This window comes from Bufo bufo, chromosome 3 (genome assembly GCF_905171765.1).
Source record: "Bufo bufo chromosome 3, aBufBuf1.1, whole genome shotgun sequence".
Lineage (NCBI taxonomy): Eukaryota > Metazoa > Chordata > Amphibia > Anura > Bufonidae > Bufo > Bufo bufo.
The window spans coordinates 278362349-278377910 of NC_053391.1; the positions used below are offsets into that span (position 1 = coordinate 278362349).

The 15562-nt window shown below is 46.6% G+C and overlaps 1 protein-coding gene across 1 annotated transcript in view; it reads right to left on the bottom strand.

Annotated features, from left to right (window-relative positions):
• The window catches only part of TAF11 (TATA-box binding protein associated factor 11), a 151792-nt gene that overhangs the window by 65297 nt on the left and 70933 nt on the right, over positions 1-15562 (bottom strand). The window contains exons 2-3 of the mRNA XM_040424153.1: positions 12605-12741; positions 12434-12521 (exon numbers count right to left, since the gene is read on the bottom strand). Of these exons, the coding sequence (XP_040280087.1) occupies positions 12434-12521; positions 12605-12741 (225 nt within the window). The remainder of the gene's footprint in view (positions 1-12433; positions 12522-12604; positions 12742-15562) is intronic.

Sequence of the window (15562 nt, forward strand, 5' to 3'; positions counted from 1 at the left end):
TATGCAGAGCAGGGGTTTTTCATTGCCAGAAATTGGTTAATGTCACCCACCAATGGAACAGATGATTTTTTTAAATTTCGGTCCCTGTCACATATGCAGAGCAGGGGTTTATTCACGGCAAAAATGGTAAAAGGTCACCCGAGAATGTAACAGACAAATTAGTGAATTTTTTACCATTTACCTGTCTACTAGGTACAGCCGGGGTATATCACACCCAAAAAGTGGTGAATTTCACCCAAATATGTAAAATGACATAAAAAAAAATAGGTGGAGGTCCATATGGAGTAGAAGTTTGAGGTGGCGGTGGACGTAGCGGTGTAGGTGAAAGCGGCAGTGGAGGAGGACGAGGTAGCCAACACTTTTTTGGTTAAAATTTTTTATTTTATTTTTTAAAAAATTAGGGTACACTCCAAAAAGGGTGTGAAATATCCAAAATACAACAATGAGCAATTGCGCTGTAGTATAACAATGGCTGGGTAAGGCCGGTATACATGTCTATTCTGCACAAGGTACGGACAAGTCCTGTGGGATCCATGCCTGGTTCATTTTAATGAACGTGAGCTTGTCCACATTGGCTGTGGACAGGCGGCTGCGCTTGTCTGTGATAACGCCCCCTGCCGTGCTAAACACACGTTCAGACAATACACTGGCTGCAGGGCAGGCCAGCACCTCCAAGGCGTAAAGGGCAAACTCAGGCCATGTGCCCAATTTGGAGACCCAGAAGTTGAAGGGGGCAGATCAATCATTTAGTATGTGTAGGCGTGTGCACACATACTGTTCCACCATGTTGGTGAAATGATGCCTTCTGCTAAGACGTTCCATATCATCTGGTGGTGCTGGTTGTTGTGGCGTGCTGACAAAGCTTTTCCACATTTTGGCCATGCTAACCCTGCCTTCTGAGGTGCTGGTGGTGCCCCAGCTGCGTTGGCGACCTCTTCTTCCTCCTCTGCCTTGTGCTTCCACTGTGCCCCCGATGTCACGTGGGAATGCCACCAGCAGTGCGTCTACCAGCGTGCTCTTGTACTCGCGCATCTTACGATCACGCTCCAGTGACGGAATGAAGGACGGCATGTTGTCCTTGTAATGGGGAATCAGCAGCGTGGCCATCCAGTTAGAATGTGGGCAACTCGGCGGTCGTTGCGGAGACACTGCAACATATAAATCGCTCATGTGTGCCAGGCTGCCCAGAGGCAGCGAAAAGCTGTCCTCTGTGGAAGGTGTATCGTCTGTGACCTCTGTATCCCCCCAGCCACGCACCAGTGATGGCCATGAGCTGGTTTGGGTGCCACCCTGCTGTGAACACTGTTCATCCTCCTCATCCTCAAGAACTGTGCCCTGGCTGGACAATTGTGTACCTGGCGTTTGTGGGTGCAGGAACCCACCCTCAGAGCCACTTGTGAATGACTGGCCGGAAACCCTAAGAAATGATCCCACTTCCTCCTCCTGTGCCACATCCTCTTCCATCATCACCAGCCGCGTTTTTTCAAGGAGGCATAGAAGTGTGATAGTAAAGGTGAGAACTGCGTTATCGGCACTGGCCATGTTGGCGGAGTACTCGAAACAGCGCAACAAGGAACACAGGTCTCGCATGGAGGCCCAGTCATTGGTGGTGAAGTGGTGCTGTTTCGCAGAGCGACTCACCCGTGCGTGCTTCAGCGGAAACGCCACTATCGCCTGCTGCTGCTCGCACAGTCTGGCCAGCATGTGCAAGGTGGAGTTCCACCTTGTGGGCACGTCGCATATGAGGCGGTGAGCGGAAAGGCCGAAGTTACGCTGCATCGCTGAGAGGCGAGCAGCAGCCGAAAGCACTCACAGACGGGCCGCACTTTCTGCAACAGCTCTGACATATCGGGGTAATTTTTAAGGAACCTCTGTACCACCATGCGCCAGGCAAGGGATGTGTGTCAAACCGGCTAGTCCCAGAGCTGCTACGAGATTTCGCCCATTATCGCACACAACCAGGCCGGGCTTGAGGCTCACTGGCACCAACCACTCATTGGTCTGTTGTTCAAGGCCCGTCCACAGCTCCTGCGCGGTGTGGGGTTTGTCCCCCAAACAGATACGTTTTAAAACTGCCTGCTGTCGTTTACCCTTGGCTGTGGTGCAGTTGGTGGTGAAGGTGTTACGCTGACCGGATGAGGAGCCGGTAGAAGATGAGGAAGTGGAGTAGGAAGCAACAGGAGGCAAACTGAAGCGCCCTGCAAACCTTGGTGGTGGAAGAACATGCGCCAAACTGCTATCCGCCTCAGGCCCAGTCGGCACTGCATTTACCCAGTGTGCTGTTATGGAGATATAATGTCCTTGACCGTGCTTACTGGTCTATGTATCCGTAGTTAGGTGGACCTTGCCACAGATGGCGTTGCGCAGTGCACACCTGATTTTGTCCCCCACTTGGTTGTGCAGGGAAGGGATGGCACGCCTGGAGGATGGGCACAACGTACTGTGGGACAGCCACTGCCATAAGGCTTTTAAAACTCTGTCTCCAACAGACGGAATTAAAGCATTTCAAAGGACAGGGCCAGGGATCGCGGGTGGGTAGGGGGGTACTTCCTCTTCCGCTCAAGTGTTTGGGAGATGGAGAGTTGAACGCTTCCGTGGGACATTGTGGAGATGCTTGGTGACCCAGGTGGTGGTGTTGCTGGCAGATCCTCTGTTTGCGGGGTGGCAGGTGGCACTGTCACTCCAGAGGTGGATGAAGAGTACGAGACTGCAGCAGAAGAGGAATCAGGGGGAGCCAGATACCCTTCTTGGTTTGGTTTTTGAGGAGTCTACTCCACTGCAGCTCGTGCTTTGCACTTAGATGCCTGGTCATGCAGGTTGTGCTCAGGTTGAGAACGTTTATGCCTCGCTTCAGGCTCTGATTGCACAGCGTGCAAACCACTCGTGTCTTGTCGTCAGCACATTGTCTGAAGAACTGCCACGCCAGGGAACTTCTTGGAGCTGGATTTGGTGTGCTCGGTCCCTTGCTGCAGTGGGCAGTAGCAGGCGTACTGTCTAGAGGGACGGCCGCTCCTCTTTTGCACCCTGCTCCCTCTTCTGCTGTGCTGGTGGCTCTGTGTGACCACCGCCTCTTCCTCCGAACTACACCGGTCACTCGCATGACTTAGATTCCATGTGGGGTCGAGGACCTCATTGTCCTCCACATCACCTTCCACCTTCTTCACCCCTGCCCTCCTTGTCGGTCTGCAAACTTTCGAAATCCACAGCAGTTGGCACCTGTGTTTCGTCATCATCTGAGACGTGCTGCGATGGCCCTCCCATGTACTCATCTTGAAACATAAGTGGCTGGGCATCGGTGCACTCAATCTCTTCCACTTCTGGGGCAGGGCTAGGTGGATGGCCCTGGGGAACGCTGCTAGCAGAGTCATCAAAAAGCAGAAGAGACTGCTGCATGACTTGGGGCATGACTTGGGGCTCAGGTGAAAGACTGATGGACATCGGCTGCAGGTGCCAACTCTGATCTTTCAGCAGGAGACTGGGTAGGAGACAATGTAAAGGAACTGGAGGCACTGCCAGCAACCCAATCTACTATCGCCTGTACTTGTTCTGGCCTCACCATTCGTAGAGCCGCATTAGGCCCGACCAAATACCGCTGAAGGTTCTGTCGCCTACTCGAACCTGAGGAAGGTGTTTCAGTTGTGCGTGTAGCTGGCACAGATCGGCCACGTCCTCTCCCTGCAACAGGAGCTCCACCAGCAGCACCACGACAGGGGGCCAAGTCCCTTATTTGACGCTCTCCTCATATTTCGGACCTTGCCCAAAATAGGTGTTTTTTTTAAATAACAGAATAGAACAACAGTATCTAAACCGTGTATCTCACACGTACAGATGCAGACAAGGCTGCAAATTAAGATTTTTGCCCAAAATGGGTGTTTTTCAAAACCCAGAAAAGTATTTCAAGCTTGTTTTAACAATAGCAGATGCAGCAAAGGCTGCAATATTAAGTACTTTGCCCAAAAAGGGTGCTTTTTTAATACCAGAATATGACAGCAGTATATAACGCTTGAATTTCACACGTACAGATGCAGACAAGGCCGCAAATTAAGTATTTTGCCCAAAATGGGCGTTTTTTAAAACCCAGAAAATTATAGTTTTATTTCTAGCTTAAATTGCACACTGACTAATGCGGCAGAGGCCCAAGATGGAGGGTATTGTCAAAAATTTGTGTTTTTTAAAACCTAGAAAAATATAGAAGTATTTCAAGCTTGTTTTTAACAATCACAGATGCAGCAAAGACTGCAATATTAAGTACTTTGCCCCAAAAAGGGTGCTTTTTTAATACCAGAATATGACAGCAGTATATAACGCTTGAATTTCACATGTACAGATGCAGCAAGGGCTGTAAAATTAAGTATTTTGTCCAAAAAGGGTGTTTTTTTAAAACCCAGAAAATTATAGCTGTATTTCTAGCTTAAATTGCACACTGACTAATGCGGCAGAGGCCCCAGATGGAGGGTCATGCCAAAAATGGGTGTTTTTTAGAACCCAGAAAATTATTGAAGTATTTCAAGCTTGTTTTTAAAGGGAACATCCCAACAAAAAGACAAAGGTACCATTTGACTGATCTATAGTTATGCTACAGTGCTATGTAAGTGGTCTATAAGGGCAAATTGTGGTGACGGACTCCCTTTAACCACCTCAGCCCCCAGTGCTTAAACACCCTGAAAGACCAGGCCACTTTTTACACTTCTGACCTACACTACTTTCACCGTTTATTGCTCGGTCATGCAACTTACCACCCAAATGAATTTTACCTCCTTTTCTTCTCACTAATAGAGCTTTCATTTGGTGGTATTTCATTGCTGCTGACATTTTTACTTTTTTTGTTATTAATCGAAATTTAACGATTTTTTTGCAAAAAAATGACATTTTTCACTTTCAGTTGTAAAATTTTGCAAAAAAAAACGACATCCATATAGAAATTTTGCTCTAAATATATAGTTCTACATGTCTTTGATAAAAAAAAAATGTTTGGGTAAAAAAAAAATGGTTTGGGTAAAAGTTATAGCGTTTACAAACTATGGTACAAAAATGTGAATTTCCGCTTTTTGAAGCAGCTCTGACTTTCTGAGCACCTGTCATGTTTCCTGAGGTTCTACAATGCCCAGACAGTACAAACACCCCACAAATGACCCCATTTCTGAAAGTACACACCCTAAGGTATTCGCTGATGGGCATAGTGAGTTCATAGAACTTTTTATTTTTTGTCACAAGTTAGCGGAAAATGATGATTTTTTTTTTTTTTCCTTACAAAGTCTCATATTCCACTAACTTGTGACAAAAAATAAAAACTTCTATGAACTCACTATGCCCATCAGCGAATACCTTGGGGTCTCTTCTTTCCAAAATGGGGTCACTTGTGGGGTAGTTATACTGCCCTGGCATTCTAGGGGCCCAAATGTGTGGTAAGGAGTTTGAAATCAAATTCTGTAAAAAATGACCTGTGAAATCCGAAAGGTGCTCTTTGGAATATGGGCCCCTTTGCCCACCTAGGCTGCAAAAAAGTGTCACACATCTGGTATCTCCGTACTCAGGAGAAGGTGGGGAATGTGTTTTGGGGTGTCATTTTATATATACCCATGCTGGGTGAGAGAAATATCTTGGCAAAAGACAACTTTTCCCATTTTTTTATACAAAGTTGTCATTTGACCAAGATATTTATCTCACCCAGCATGGGTATATGTAAAAAGACACCCCAAAACACATTCCTCAACTTCTCCTGAGTACGGGGATACCAGATGTGTGACACTTTTTTGCAGCCTAGGTGGGCAAAGGGGCCCATATTCCAAAGAGCACCTTTCGGATTTCACTCCTCATTTTTTCCTGAATTTGATTTCAAACTCCTTACCACACATTTGGGCCCCTAGAATACCAGGGCAGTATAACTACCCCACAAGTGACCCCATTTTGGAAAGAAGACACCCCAAGGTATTCCGTGAGGGGCATGGCGAGTTCCTAGAATTTTTTATTTTTTGTCACAAGTTAGTGGAAAATGATGATTTTTTTTTTTTTTTTTTTTTTTTCATACAAAGTCTCATATTCCACAAACTTGTGACAAAAAATAAAAACTTCCATGAACTCACTATGCCCATCAGCGAATACCTTGGGGTCTCTTCTTTCCAAAATGGGGTCACTTGTGTGGTAGTTATACTGCCCTGGCATTCTAGGGGCCCAAATGTGTGGTAAGTAGGTAAATGACCTGTGAAATCCGAAAGGTGCTCTTTGGAATGTGGGCCCCTTTGCCCACCTAGGCTGCAAAAAAGTGTCACACATCTGGTATCTCTGTATTCAGGAGAAGTTGAGGAATGTGTTTTGGGGTGTCTTTTTACATATACCCATGCTGGGTGAGATAAATATCTTGGTCAAATGCCAACTTTGTATAAAAAAATGGGAAAAGTTGTCTTTTGCCAAGATATTTCTCTCACCCAGCATGGGTATATGTAAAATGACACCCCAAAACACATTCCCCAACTTCTCCCGATTACGGAGATACCAGATGTGTGACACTTTTTTGCAGCCGAGGTGGGCAAAGGGGCCCATATTCAAAAGAGCACCTTTCGGATTTCACAGGTCATTTTTTACAGAATTTGATTTCAAACTCCTTACCACACATTTGGGCCCCTAGAATGCCAGGGCAGTATAACTACCCCACAAGTGACCCCATTTTGGAAAGAAGAGACCCCAAGGTATTCGCTGATGGGCAAAGTGAGTTCATGGAAGTTTTTATTTTTTGTCACAAGTTAGTGGAATATGAGACTTTGTATGAAAAAAAAATAAAAAAAAAAAATAAGCATTTTCCACTAACTTGTGACAAAAAATAAAAAATTCTAGGAACTCGCCATGCCCCTCACAGAATACCTTGGGGTGTCTTCTTTCCAAAATGGGGTCACTTGTGGGGTAGTTATACTGCCCTGGCATTTTCCAGGGGCCCTAATGTGTGGTAAGTAGGTAAATGACCTGTGAAATCCTAAAGGTGCTCTTTGGAATATGGGCCCCTTTGCCCACCTAGGCTGCAAAAAAGTGTCACACATGTGGTATCGCCGTATTCAGGAGAAGTTGGGGAATGTGTTTTGGGGTGTCATTTTACATATACCCATGCTGGGTGAGAGAAATATCTTGGCAAAAGACAACTTTTCCCATTTTTTTATACAAAGTTGGCATTTGACCAAGATATTTCTCTCACCCAGCATGGGTATATGTAAAATGACACCCCAAAACACATTCCCCAACTTCTCCTGAGTACGGCGATACCAGATGTGTGACACTTTTTTGCAGCCTAGATGCGCAAAGGTGCCCAAATTCCTTTTAGGAGGGCATTTTTAGACATTTGGATACCAGACTTCTTCTCACGCTTTGGGGCCCCTAGAATGCCAGGGCAGTATAAATACCCCACATGTGACCCCATTTTGGAAAGAAGACACCCCAAGGTATTCAATGAGGGGCATGGCGAGTTCATAGAAATTTTTTTTTTTTGGCACAAGTTAGCGGAAATTGATATTTTTAATTTTTTTCTCACAAAGTCTCCCGTTCCGCTAACTTGGGACAAAAATTTCAATCTTTCATGGACTCAATATGCCCCTCACGGAATACCTGGGGGTGTCTTCTTTCCGAAATGGGGTCACATGTGGGGTATTTATACTGCCCTGGCATTCTAGGGGCCCTAAAGCGTGAGAAGAAGTCTGGAATATAAATGTCTAAAAAATTTTACGCATTTGGATTCCGTGAGGGGTATGGTGAGTTCATGTGAGATTTTATTTTTTGACACAAGTTAGTGGAATATGAGACTTTGTAAGAAAAAAAAAAAAAAATTCTGCTAACTTGGGCCAAAAAAATATCTGAATGGAGCCTTACAGAGGGGTGCTAAATGACAGGGGGGTGATAAATGACAGGGGGGTGATCAATGACAGGGGGGTGATCAATGACAGGGGGGTGATCAATGACAGGGGGGTGATCAATGACAGGGGGGTGATCAGGGAGTCTATATGGGGTGATAACCACAGTCATTGATCACGCCCGTGTAAGGCTTCATTCAGACGTCCGGATGCGTTTTGCGGATCCGATCCATCTATCAGTGCATCCGTAAAAATCATGCGGACATCTGAATGGAGCTTTACAGGGGGGTAATCAATGACAGGGGGGTGATCAATGACAGGGGGGTGATCAGGGAGTCTATATGGGGTGATCACCACAGTCATTGATCATGCCCCTGTAAGGCTTCATTCAGACGTCCGGATGCGTTTTGCGGATCGGATCCATCTATCAGTGCATCCGTAAAAATCATGCGGACATCTGAATGGAGCTTTACAGGGGGGTAATCAATGACAGGGGGGTGATCAATGACAGGGGGGTGATCAGGGAGTCTATATGGGGTGATCACCACAGTCATTGATCATGCCCCTGTAAGGCTTCATTCAGACGTCCGGATGCGTTTTGCGGATCGGATCCATCTATCAGTGCATCCGTAAAAATCATGCGGACATCTGAATGGAGCTTTACAGGGGGGTAATCAATGACAGGGGGGTGATCACCACAGTCATTGATCATGCCCCTGTAAGGCTTCATTCAGACGACCGGATGCGTTTTGCGGATCCGATCCATGTATCAGTGCATCCGTAAAAATCATGCGGACATCTGAATGGAGCTTTACAGGGGGGTGATCAGGGAGTCTATATGGGGTGATCACCACAGTCATTGATCATGCCCCTGTAAGGCTTCATTCAGACGTCCGGATGCGTTTTGCGGATCCGATCCATCTATCAGTGCATCCGTAAAAATCATGCGGACATCTGAATGGAGCTTTACAGGGGGGTAATCAATGACAGGGGGGTAATCAATGACAGGGGGGTGATCAGGGAGTCTATATGGGGTGATCACCACAGTCATTGATCATGCCCCTGTAAGGCTTCATTCAGACGTCCGGATGCGTTTTGCGGATCCGATCCATCTATCAGTGCATCCGTAAAAATCATGCGGACATCTGAATGGAGCTTTACAGGGGGGTAATCAATGACAGGGGGGTGATCACCACAGTCATTGATCATGCCCCTGTAAGGCTTCATTCAGACGACCGGATGCGTTTTGCGGATCCGATCCATGTATCAGTGCATCCGTAAAAATCATGCGGACATCTGAATGGAGCTTTACAGGGGGGTAATCAATGACAGGGGGGTAATCAATGACAGGGGGGTGATCAGGGAGTCTATATGGGGTGATCACCACAGTCATTGATCATGCCCCTGTAAGGCTTCATTCAGACGTCCGGATGCGTTTTGCGGATCCGATCCATCTATCAGTGGATCCGTAAAAATCATGCGGACGTCTGAATGGAGCTTTACAGGGGGTTGATCAATGACAGGGGGGTAATCAATGACAGGGGGGTGATCAGGGAGTCTATATGGGGTGATCAGGGGTGATTAGGGGTGATCAGGGGCTAATAAGGGGTTAATAAGTGATGGGGGGGGGGGTGTAGTGTAGTGTAGTGGTGCTTGGTGCTACTTTACTGAGCTACCTGTGTCCTCTGGTGGTCGATCCAAACAAAGGGGACCACCAGAGGACCAGGTAGCAGGTATATTAGACGCTGTTATCAAAACAGCGTCTAATATACCTGTTAGGGGTTAAAAAAAACACATCTCCAGCCTGCCAGCGAACGATCGCCGCTGGCAGGCTGGAGATCAACTCTCTTACCTTCCGTTCCTGTGAGCGCGCGCGCCTGTGTGCGCGCGTTCACAGGAAATCTCGCGTCTCGCGAGATGACGCGTATATGCGTGACTGTGCGCAGCGCTGCCACCTCCGGAACGCGATCCTGCGTTAGGCGGTCCGGAGGTGGTTAAAGGGGTTCTGCACTTTGTTTAAACGGATGATCTATCCTCTATTAGTCAGGCTTCTGGCATTAGTATACATACAATTAAGAGGTGTATATATATATATATATATATATATATATATATATATATTTTTTTTTTTTACCCTACACATTTCCTTCTGAACTGTTCTAGTCCCTCTCTCGATTCCTCCCCCAGTCTCTATCTGCACTATCTTCCCATCCTATAACGCAATTACTCTTCCCCCCAGTCCCTAGTTTAAACACTCCTCCAACCTTTTAGCCACTTTCCCCCCCAACACAGCTGCCCCTTCCCCATTTAGGTGCAGCCCACCCCTACGGTAGAGCCTGTAGCCGACAGACGTCGGACTAGTTCTCCAGGAACTCAAACCCCTCCTTCCTACACCAGTTCTAAAGCCACTTAACCTCCCTAATCTCCCGCTACCTTTCTTGTGTGGCTCGTAGTAGAGGTAGTATTTCGGAAAACACTACCTTTGAGGTCCTTGCCCTAAGCTTGTTACCCAAATACTTAAAATCATTTTTAGGACGCTCCACCTACCTCTAACTTTGTCATTGGTTCCGATATGGACCATGACTGCTGTATCTTCTCCAGCCTCTCCCAGTAATCTGCCAACCCGATCCGCGATGTGTCGAACTCTAGCGCCAGGAAGACAACACACCGTTCGACGATCCCGGTCTTTAGATCGCCCTATCTGTACCCCTAATTGAGTCTCCCACTACCAGCACCTGTCTGGCCTGCCCTGCTTTCCTGTTCCCCTGCTTACTGGAGCTGACATCCCCCTGACTGGCAGAGGAACGGTCTGGCTGCAGCAGTGCTCTCCCTGAACTGACATCTCCCTCATCTGCCAACCTTGCAAACTTGTTGGGGGATAGCTCTACCTCGCTTTCTAACTGTTATCCAGCTAGATACCTCACTTTCCTGAGCCTCCTCGCTACCACCCTGCCCCACATCTATCCCATAGAGTGGGGGAGTGCCTGGCCACCTCCTCTAGAGTATACTTGCATGCTCCCCGGTGACCAGCCTCCCTAGCATCGCAGGGGACGCAAGGGAGGCTGGTCAATATCGTGGCCTGCTATTGGCTGCTCACCCAGTCTCCAGATATTTTTATCCGAGCGACAGGAAGATGCAGCGGTGGCTGTGCAGGGATCAGGAGGGACACGGATGCAGGGAGGAAGTAAGTATGCTCTAGAGAAGAGGCACGGCCATTCTGGGGGTTATTATAGGGATTGCATAACCCCTTTAAGTTGTCAATTAACGATGGGGATTCCTCTGACATCACTCTGTCTGTACACCGTGGACAGAGCTGTTTTTTATAAGATGCTACCAGCTGCTTCTTGCATATGGTACATTTCTTATTCCTTAGTGAAGGTTCCCACTCTTACTGGCATCTTAGCCTTACAATATAATAAATAAATTCCTTTAGTTCAAGTACTGAAGTACTGAGTTGGTGCCAACTCCAGGTACAAAAATCTAAGCCAAGGAGGAGGATTACTGGGTTGAGGGTCTTAGGCGGATCCGGTGGCTTGCGAGTCACATCTCTGTCCGCAGAGAGCGTCATTGTTAGGCTACTTTCACACTAGTGTTTTGGTTTTCAGTTTGTGAGATCCTTTCAGGGCTCTCAAAAGCGGTCCAAATGGATCATTTTTGTCCTAATGCATTCTGAATGGGAAAGGATCTGCTCAGAATGCATCAGTTTGCCTCCGTTCAGTCACCATTCCGCTCTGGAGGTGGACACCAAAACGCTGCCTGCAGCGTTTTGCCTTCTGCCTGACGAAGCGGAGCCAAACGGATCCGTCCTGGCACACATTGTAAGTCAAGGGGGACAGATCCGTTTTCACTGACACAATCAGGCACAATAGAAAACGGATACGTCCCCCATTGACTTTCAATGGTGTTCAAGACTGATCCGTCATGGGTATAGAAGACATAAAAACAACCGGATCTGTTCATGACGGATGCATGCTGTTGTATTATTGTAACGGAAGCGTTTTTGCAGATCCATGACGGATCCGCAAAAAACGCTAGTGTCAAAGTAGCCTTAGAGGAAGCACTGAGGACTGATGGACCAAAATCCAGGCAGGTGTGATCGCCACGGGGCTCCTTATATTCCCTGTCCTTTATGGCTACTTCAGTGTCCACATGACCTACGGACGCACGCCTTGTTAAGACAAAGTATCATCGCTCTCGCAGGAATCTCGGACCTAGATATTCCCGCTGCCGCCATCCTCCTACCCGAAACAAACTTCCGCCAGATTTGTAGCGACACCTGAGGCCCCCGCAACAGCAGGACTTCTGACTAAGCAATCAGAAGGACCACAAATTGTCCCGGAACCCGAAGCTCTGCAGCAGCCCTCCTGAATATCGCCAGGGAGAACAAACCTAGAGGGGCTGTGTGATAAAATATGCAGTTCTTTCACTTGCAGTCTGCATCTCCACTTCATCCCAAGGGACAGGAAACTGGAGCAAGAATATGGGAGGCGGGTTAACCTCCTGTTATTGCTGTTAGGGAGGCGTACAAAAAATAATTGTTAAAGTATATAAAATGTGAAAGATAGGACCATGAAAACTGGTAAAAATATGAATTATTTTACCCTCTTAATTGCAGCTTTAGGGAATGCAGAGCGTCGATACATTTCATAGCGATTAAGCTGTTCTTCTGAGAAGGAGGACACTAAAATTCTACAGAAAGGAAAAGCGTAATAAATAACAGTATCATTGTGGAAGGTCTAATGACTCCACTCAAATCTCAAAATGCCACTTACTGCATTTTCTGAATTTCATCCTCATCCACTTTCTGTTTTTTCTCTCTTTTCTCCTTTACGTCCAACTTGACTTTCTTAGCATTAAGAGGATCTGATGCTTCTCCTGTCAGCACTACTGCAGGACTTTCCTGGGTTGTCTACCAAATAAGTGAAACAAGGCAACAGAGAAAAGTGAGGTACCATGATACAGATTTAATTACATTACAGCCCTTTTCCCACATACAAACAGAATATTCATCCTCCACATATTCCAGAACTAGGTGCCGTTTAACGTCACCCAGGCAGCCCCCCTGAGGCTAGCATGGAGCATCTCATGCTCCGATGCGCTCCCTTGCCCTGCGCTAAATCGCGCAGGCCAAGGTCTCTTTTGTTTTCAATAACACACTTCCGGGCGGAAACTTCCACCCGGCAGTGTGTTGGGTGACGTCACCGGCTCTGATGGGCGTGCTTTAGCGCTGCCCTAGCCTTTTTACTGGCTAGGGCAGCACTAAATCCCGCCCATCAATGCCGGTGACCTCACCGGGGTTCCAGGCAGCCCATGGAGAGCCCGGTACGTCACCGGACTCCAAAAAATGCCTTTGTCCTGCACGATTTAGGGCAGGGCAAAGGAGAGCATCGGAGCATGAACTGCTCTGATGCTCATGTCAGGGGGGCTGCCTGGGTGAAAAATGGAGGTATGTCCGGGTTCAGCTCTGAACCCGTACAACCCCTTTAAGGAGATCTTAACCTCCACTGTGTCGGCCTCGCTACAGCACTTGCAAGATAAACTTTCTCAGCTTGACACATGACTTCAGGAGCTGGAGCAGCTCCTGGAGGATGATGCAACCCATGCAAATGCCTGTATTGGATACCTTCTTAAGGAGAGTACTGTTTTGAAAGATCGTCTCCTGGAGAATCGGTTCAGGCGATATAACTTCAGGCTTCTGGGCCTACCTGAACAAATCAAGCCTCAGTGCTTGAAAAGAAGCTATGAACAAGAATTACTAGATGCAATGGGCATGGAGAGTGAGCGCAAGATGGAAAGAGTGCATCGCTTGGGCCCCCAGCAGACCACTACCCAAGATGGGAAGGAAAAAAGCTCTACAGCCAGGCCTTGACAAGTTATCACGCGCTATGATAGAGATGAGATCTTGCTGGCCTTCAGGGAGAGAAAAGCTTCCCTTGTTATCAGAGGTCAGCCTATACTACTGTTCTGATTATTCAGAAGCTGTAGCCAAGAGACGATGAGAGTTTAGCCGGATTTGCTCCCTCTTATACGGTACAATACCCAGGCACTTTAAGAATTGTTTCCACCAAGGTGAACCGCTATCTTTTCAGGACACCTCTACAGCAGAGGTCTACCTGAAGTCATCAGAGACATCTGCTGAGAATTCCCATCACCGAAGTTGCCCGAGGAGTGGACCAGGGACTCATTCTTATCTAAATAGCCCATTCTGGTCTGAAGTAGTCCAGGGCCAACGTGACAAAAGTGAATGGGATTCTGTGCCGAGGGATTGTGGCCAGCCATGCAGGGGCAAAGCGTCTTCCTCTGATTGTGTGGTGTATATTGAGCAAGTATTTTCTCTCATGAGGCCTTAATTTTAAATTCCACGGTTTAGTCTAGGGTAGCTACTATTATTTCCGTTCTAGGGCCATATAATGCTGAATATAATACATAACTTTTTTAGTGTCCTACAGAAACTACAGAGATGGAGGGCCGAGTATGCAAGTGATAATGAATGGCACATCGACTCTCCTGGGTTATACTGGAATGATGCAAAAGTGAGTCCATATACTACAGTTCAAACCATAAGTTTACATAAACTATATAAAAAGATACATATGCATGTTTTTCTAAATATCTGACATGAAAATCAGAATAAAACTTTCCTGTTTTTTGTCAATTAGGATTATCATTATTATTTGCCAAATGCCAAAATAATGAGAGAGAAAAAATATGTTTTAAGGCATTTTTATTACTTTCTGCAAAGTCAAAAGTTTACATACATTTCATTAATATTTGGTACTATTGCTCTTAAACTGTATGACTTAGGTCAAACGTTTTGAATATCCTTCCACAAGCTTCTCACAATAGTTGGTCGGAATTTGGGCCCATTCCTCCTGACAAAACTGGTGTAACTAAGCCATGTTTGTTGGTCATCTTGCTCGCACCTGCCTTTTCAGCTGTGCCCATAAATTTTCAATAGAATTGAGATCAGGGCTTTATAATGGCCACTCCAAAACAATGACTTTGTTATCCTTAAGCCACTTTGTAACCAGTTTGGCAGTATGCTTTGGGTCATTGTCAATTAGGAAGACCCATTTACGCCCACGCTTCAACTTCCTGGCTGAGGTCTTGAGATGTTGCTTCAGTATTTCCACATAATCTTCTTTCCTCATGATGCCATCAATTTTGTGAAGTGCACCAGTCCCTTCTGCAGCAAAACAACCACACAACATGATGCTGCCACCCCCGTCTTTCACAGATGGGATGGTGTTCTTAGGCTTCCAAGCTTCTCCCTTTTTCCTCCAAATGTAACAATGGTCATTACGGCCAAAATAGTTCAATTTTAGTTTCGTCAAACCACAGGACATGTCTCCAAAAATGTAGGCCTTTTCCGGTGTGCATTTGCAAACATTAATCTGGCTATTTTATGTTTCTTTTGGAGTAATGGGTCTTCCTGGCAGAGTGGCCTTTCAGCCCATGTTGATACAGCACTGGTTTCACTGTGAATATTGACACAATCTTACCAGCTTCTGCCATCATCTTCTCAAGGTCTTTTGCTTTTGTTCTTCGGTTGATATACACGTCGGACCAAAGCATGTTCATCTCTGGGATACAGAACCAGTCTCCTTCCTGAGCGGTATGATGGCCGGACATTCCCATCTTGTTTGTACTTGCGTATAGTTGTTTGTACAGATGAACAAGGCACCTTCATGTATCTTGAAATTGCAACCAAGGTTGAGCCAGCCTTGTGC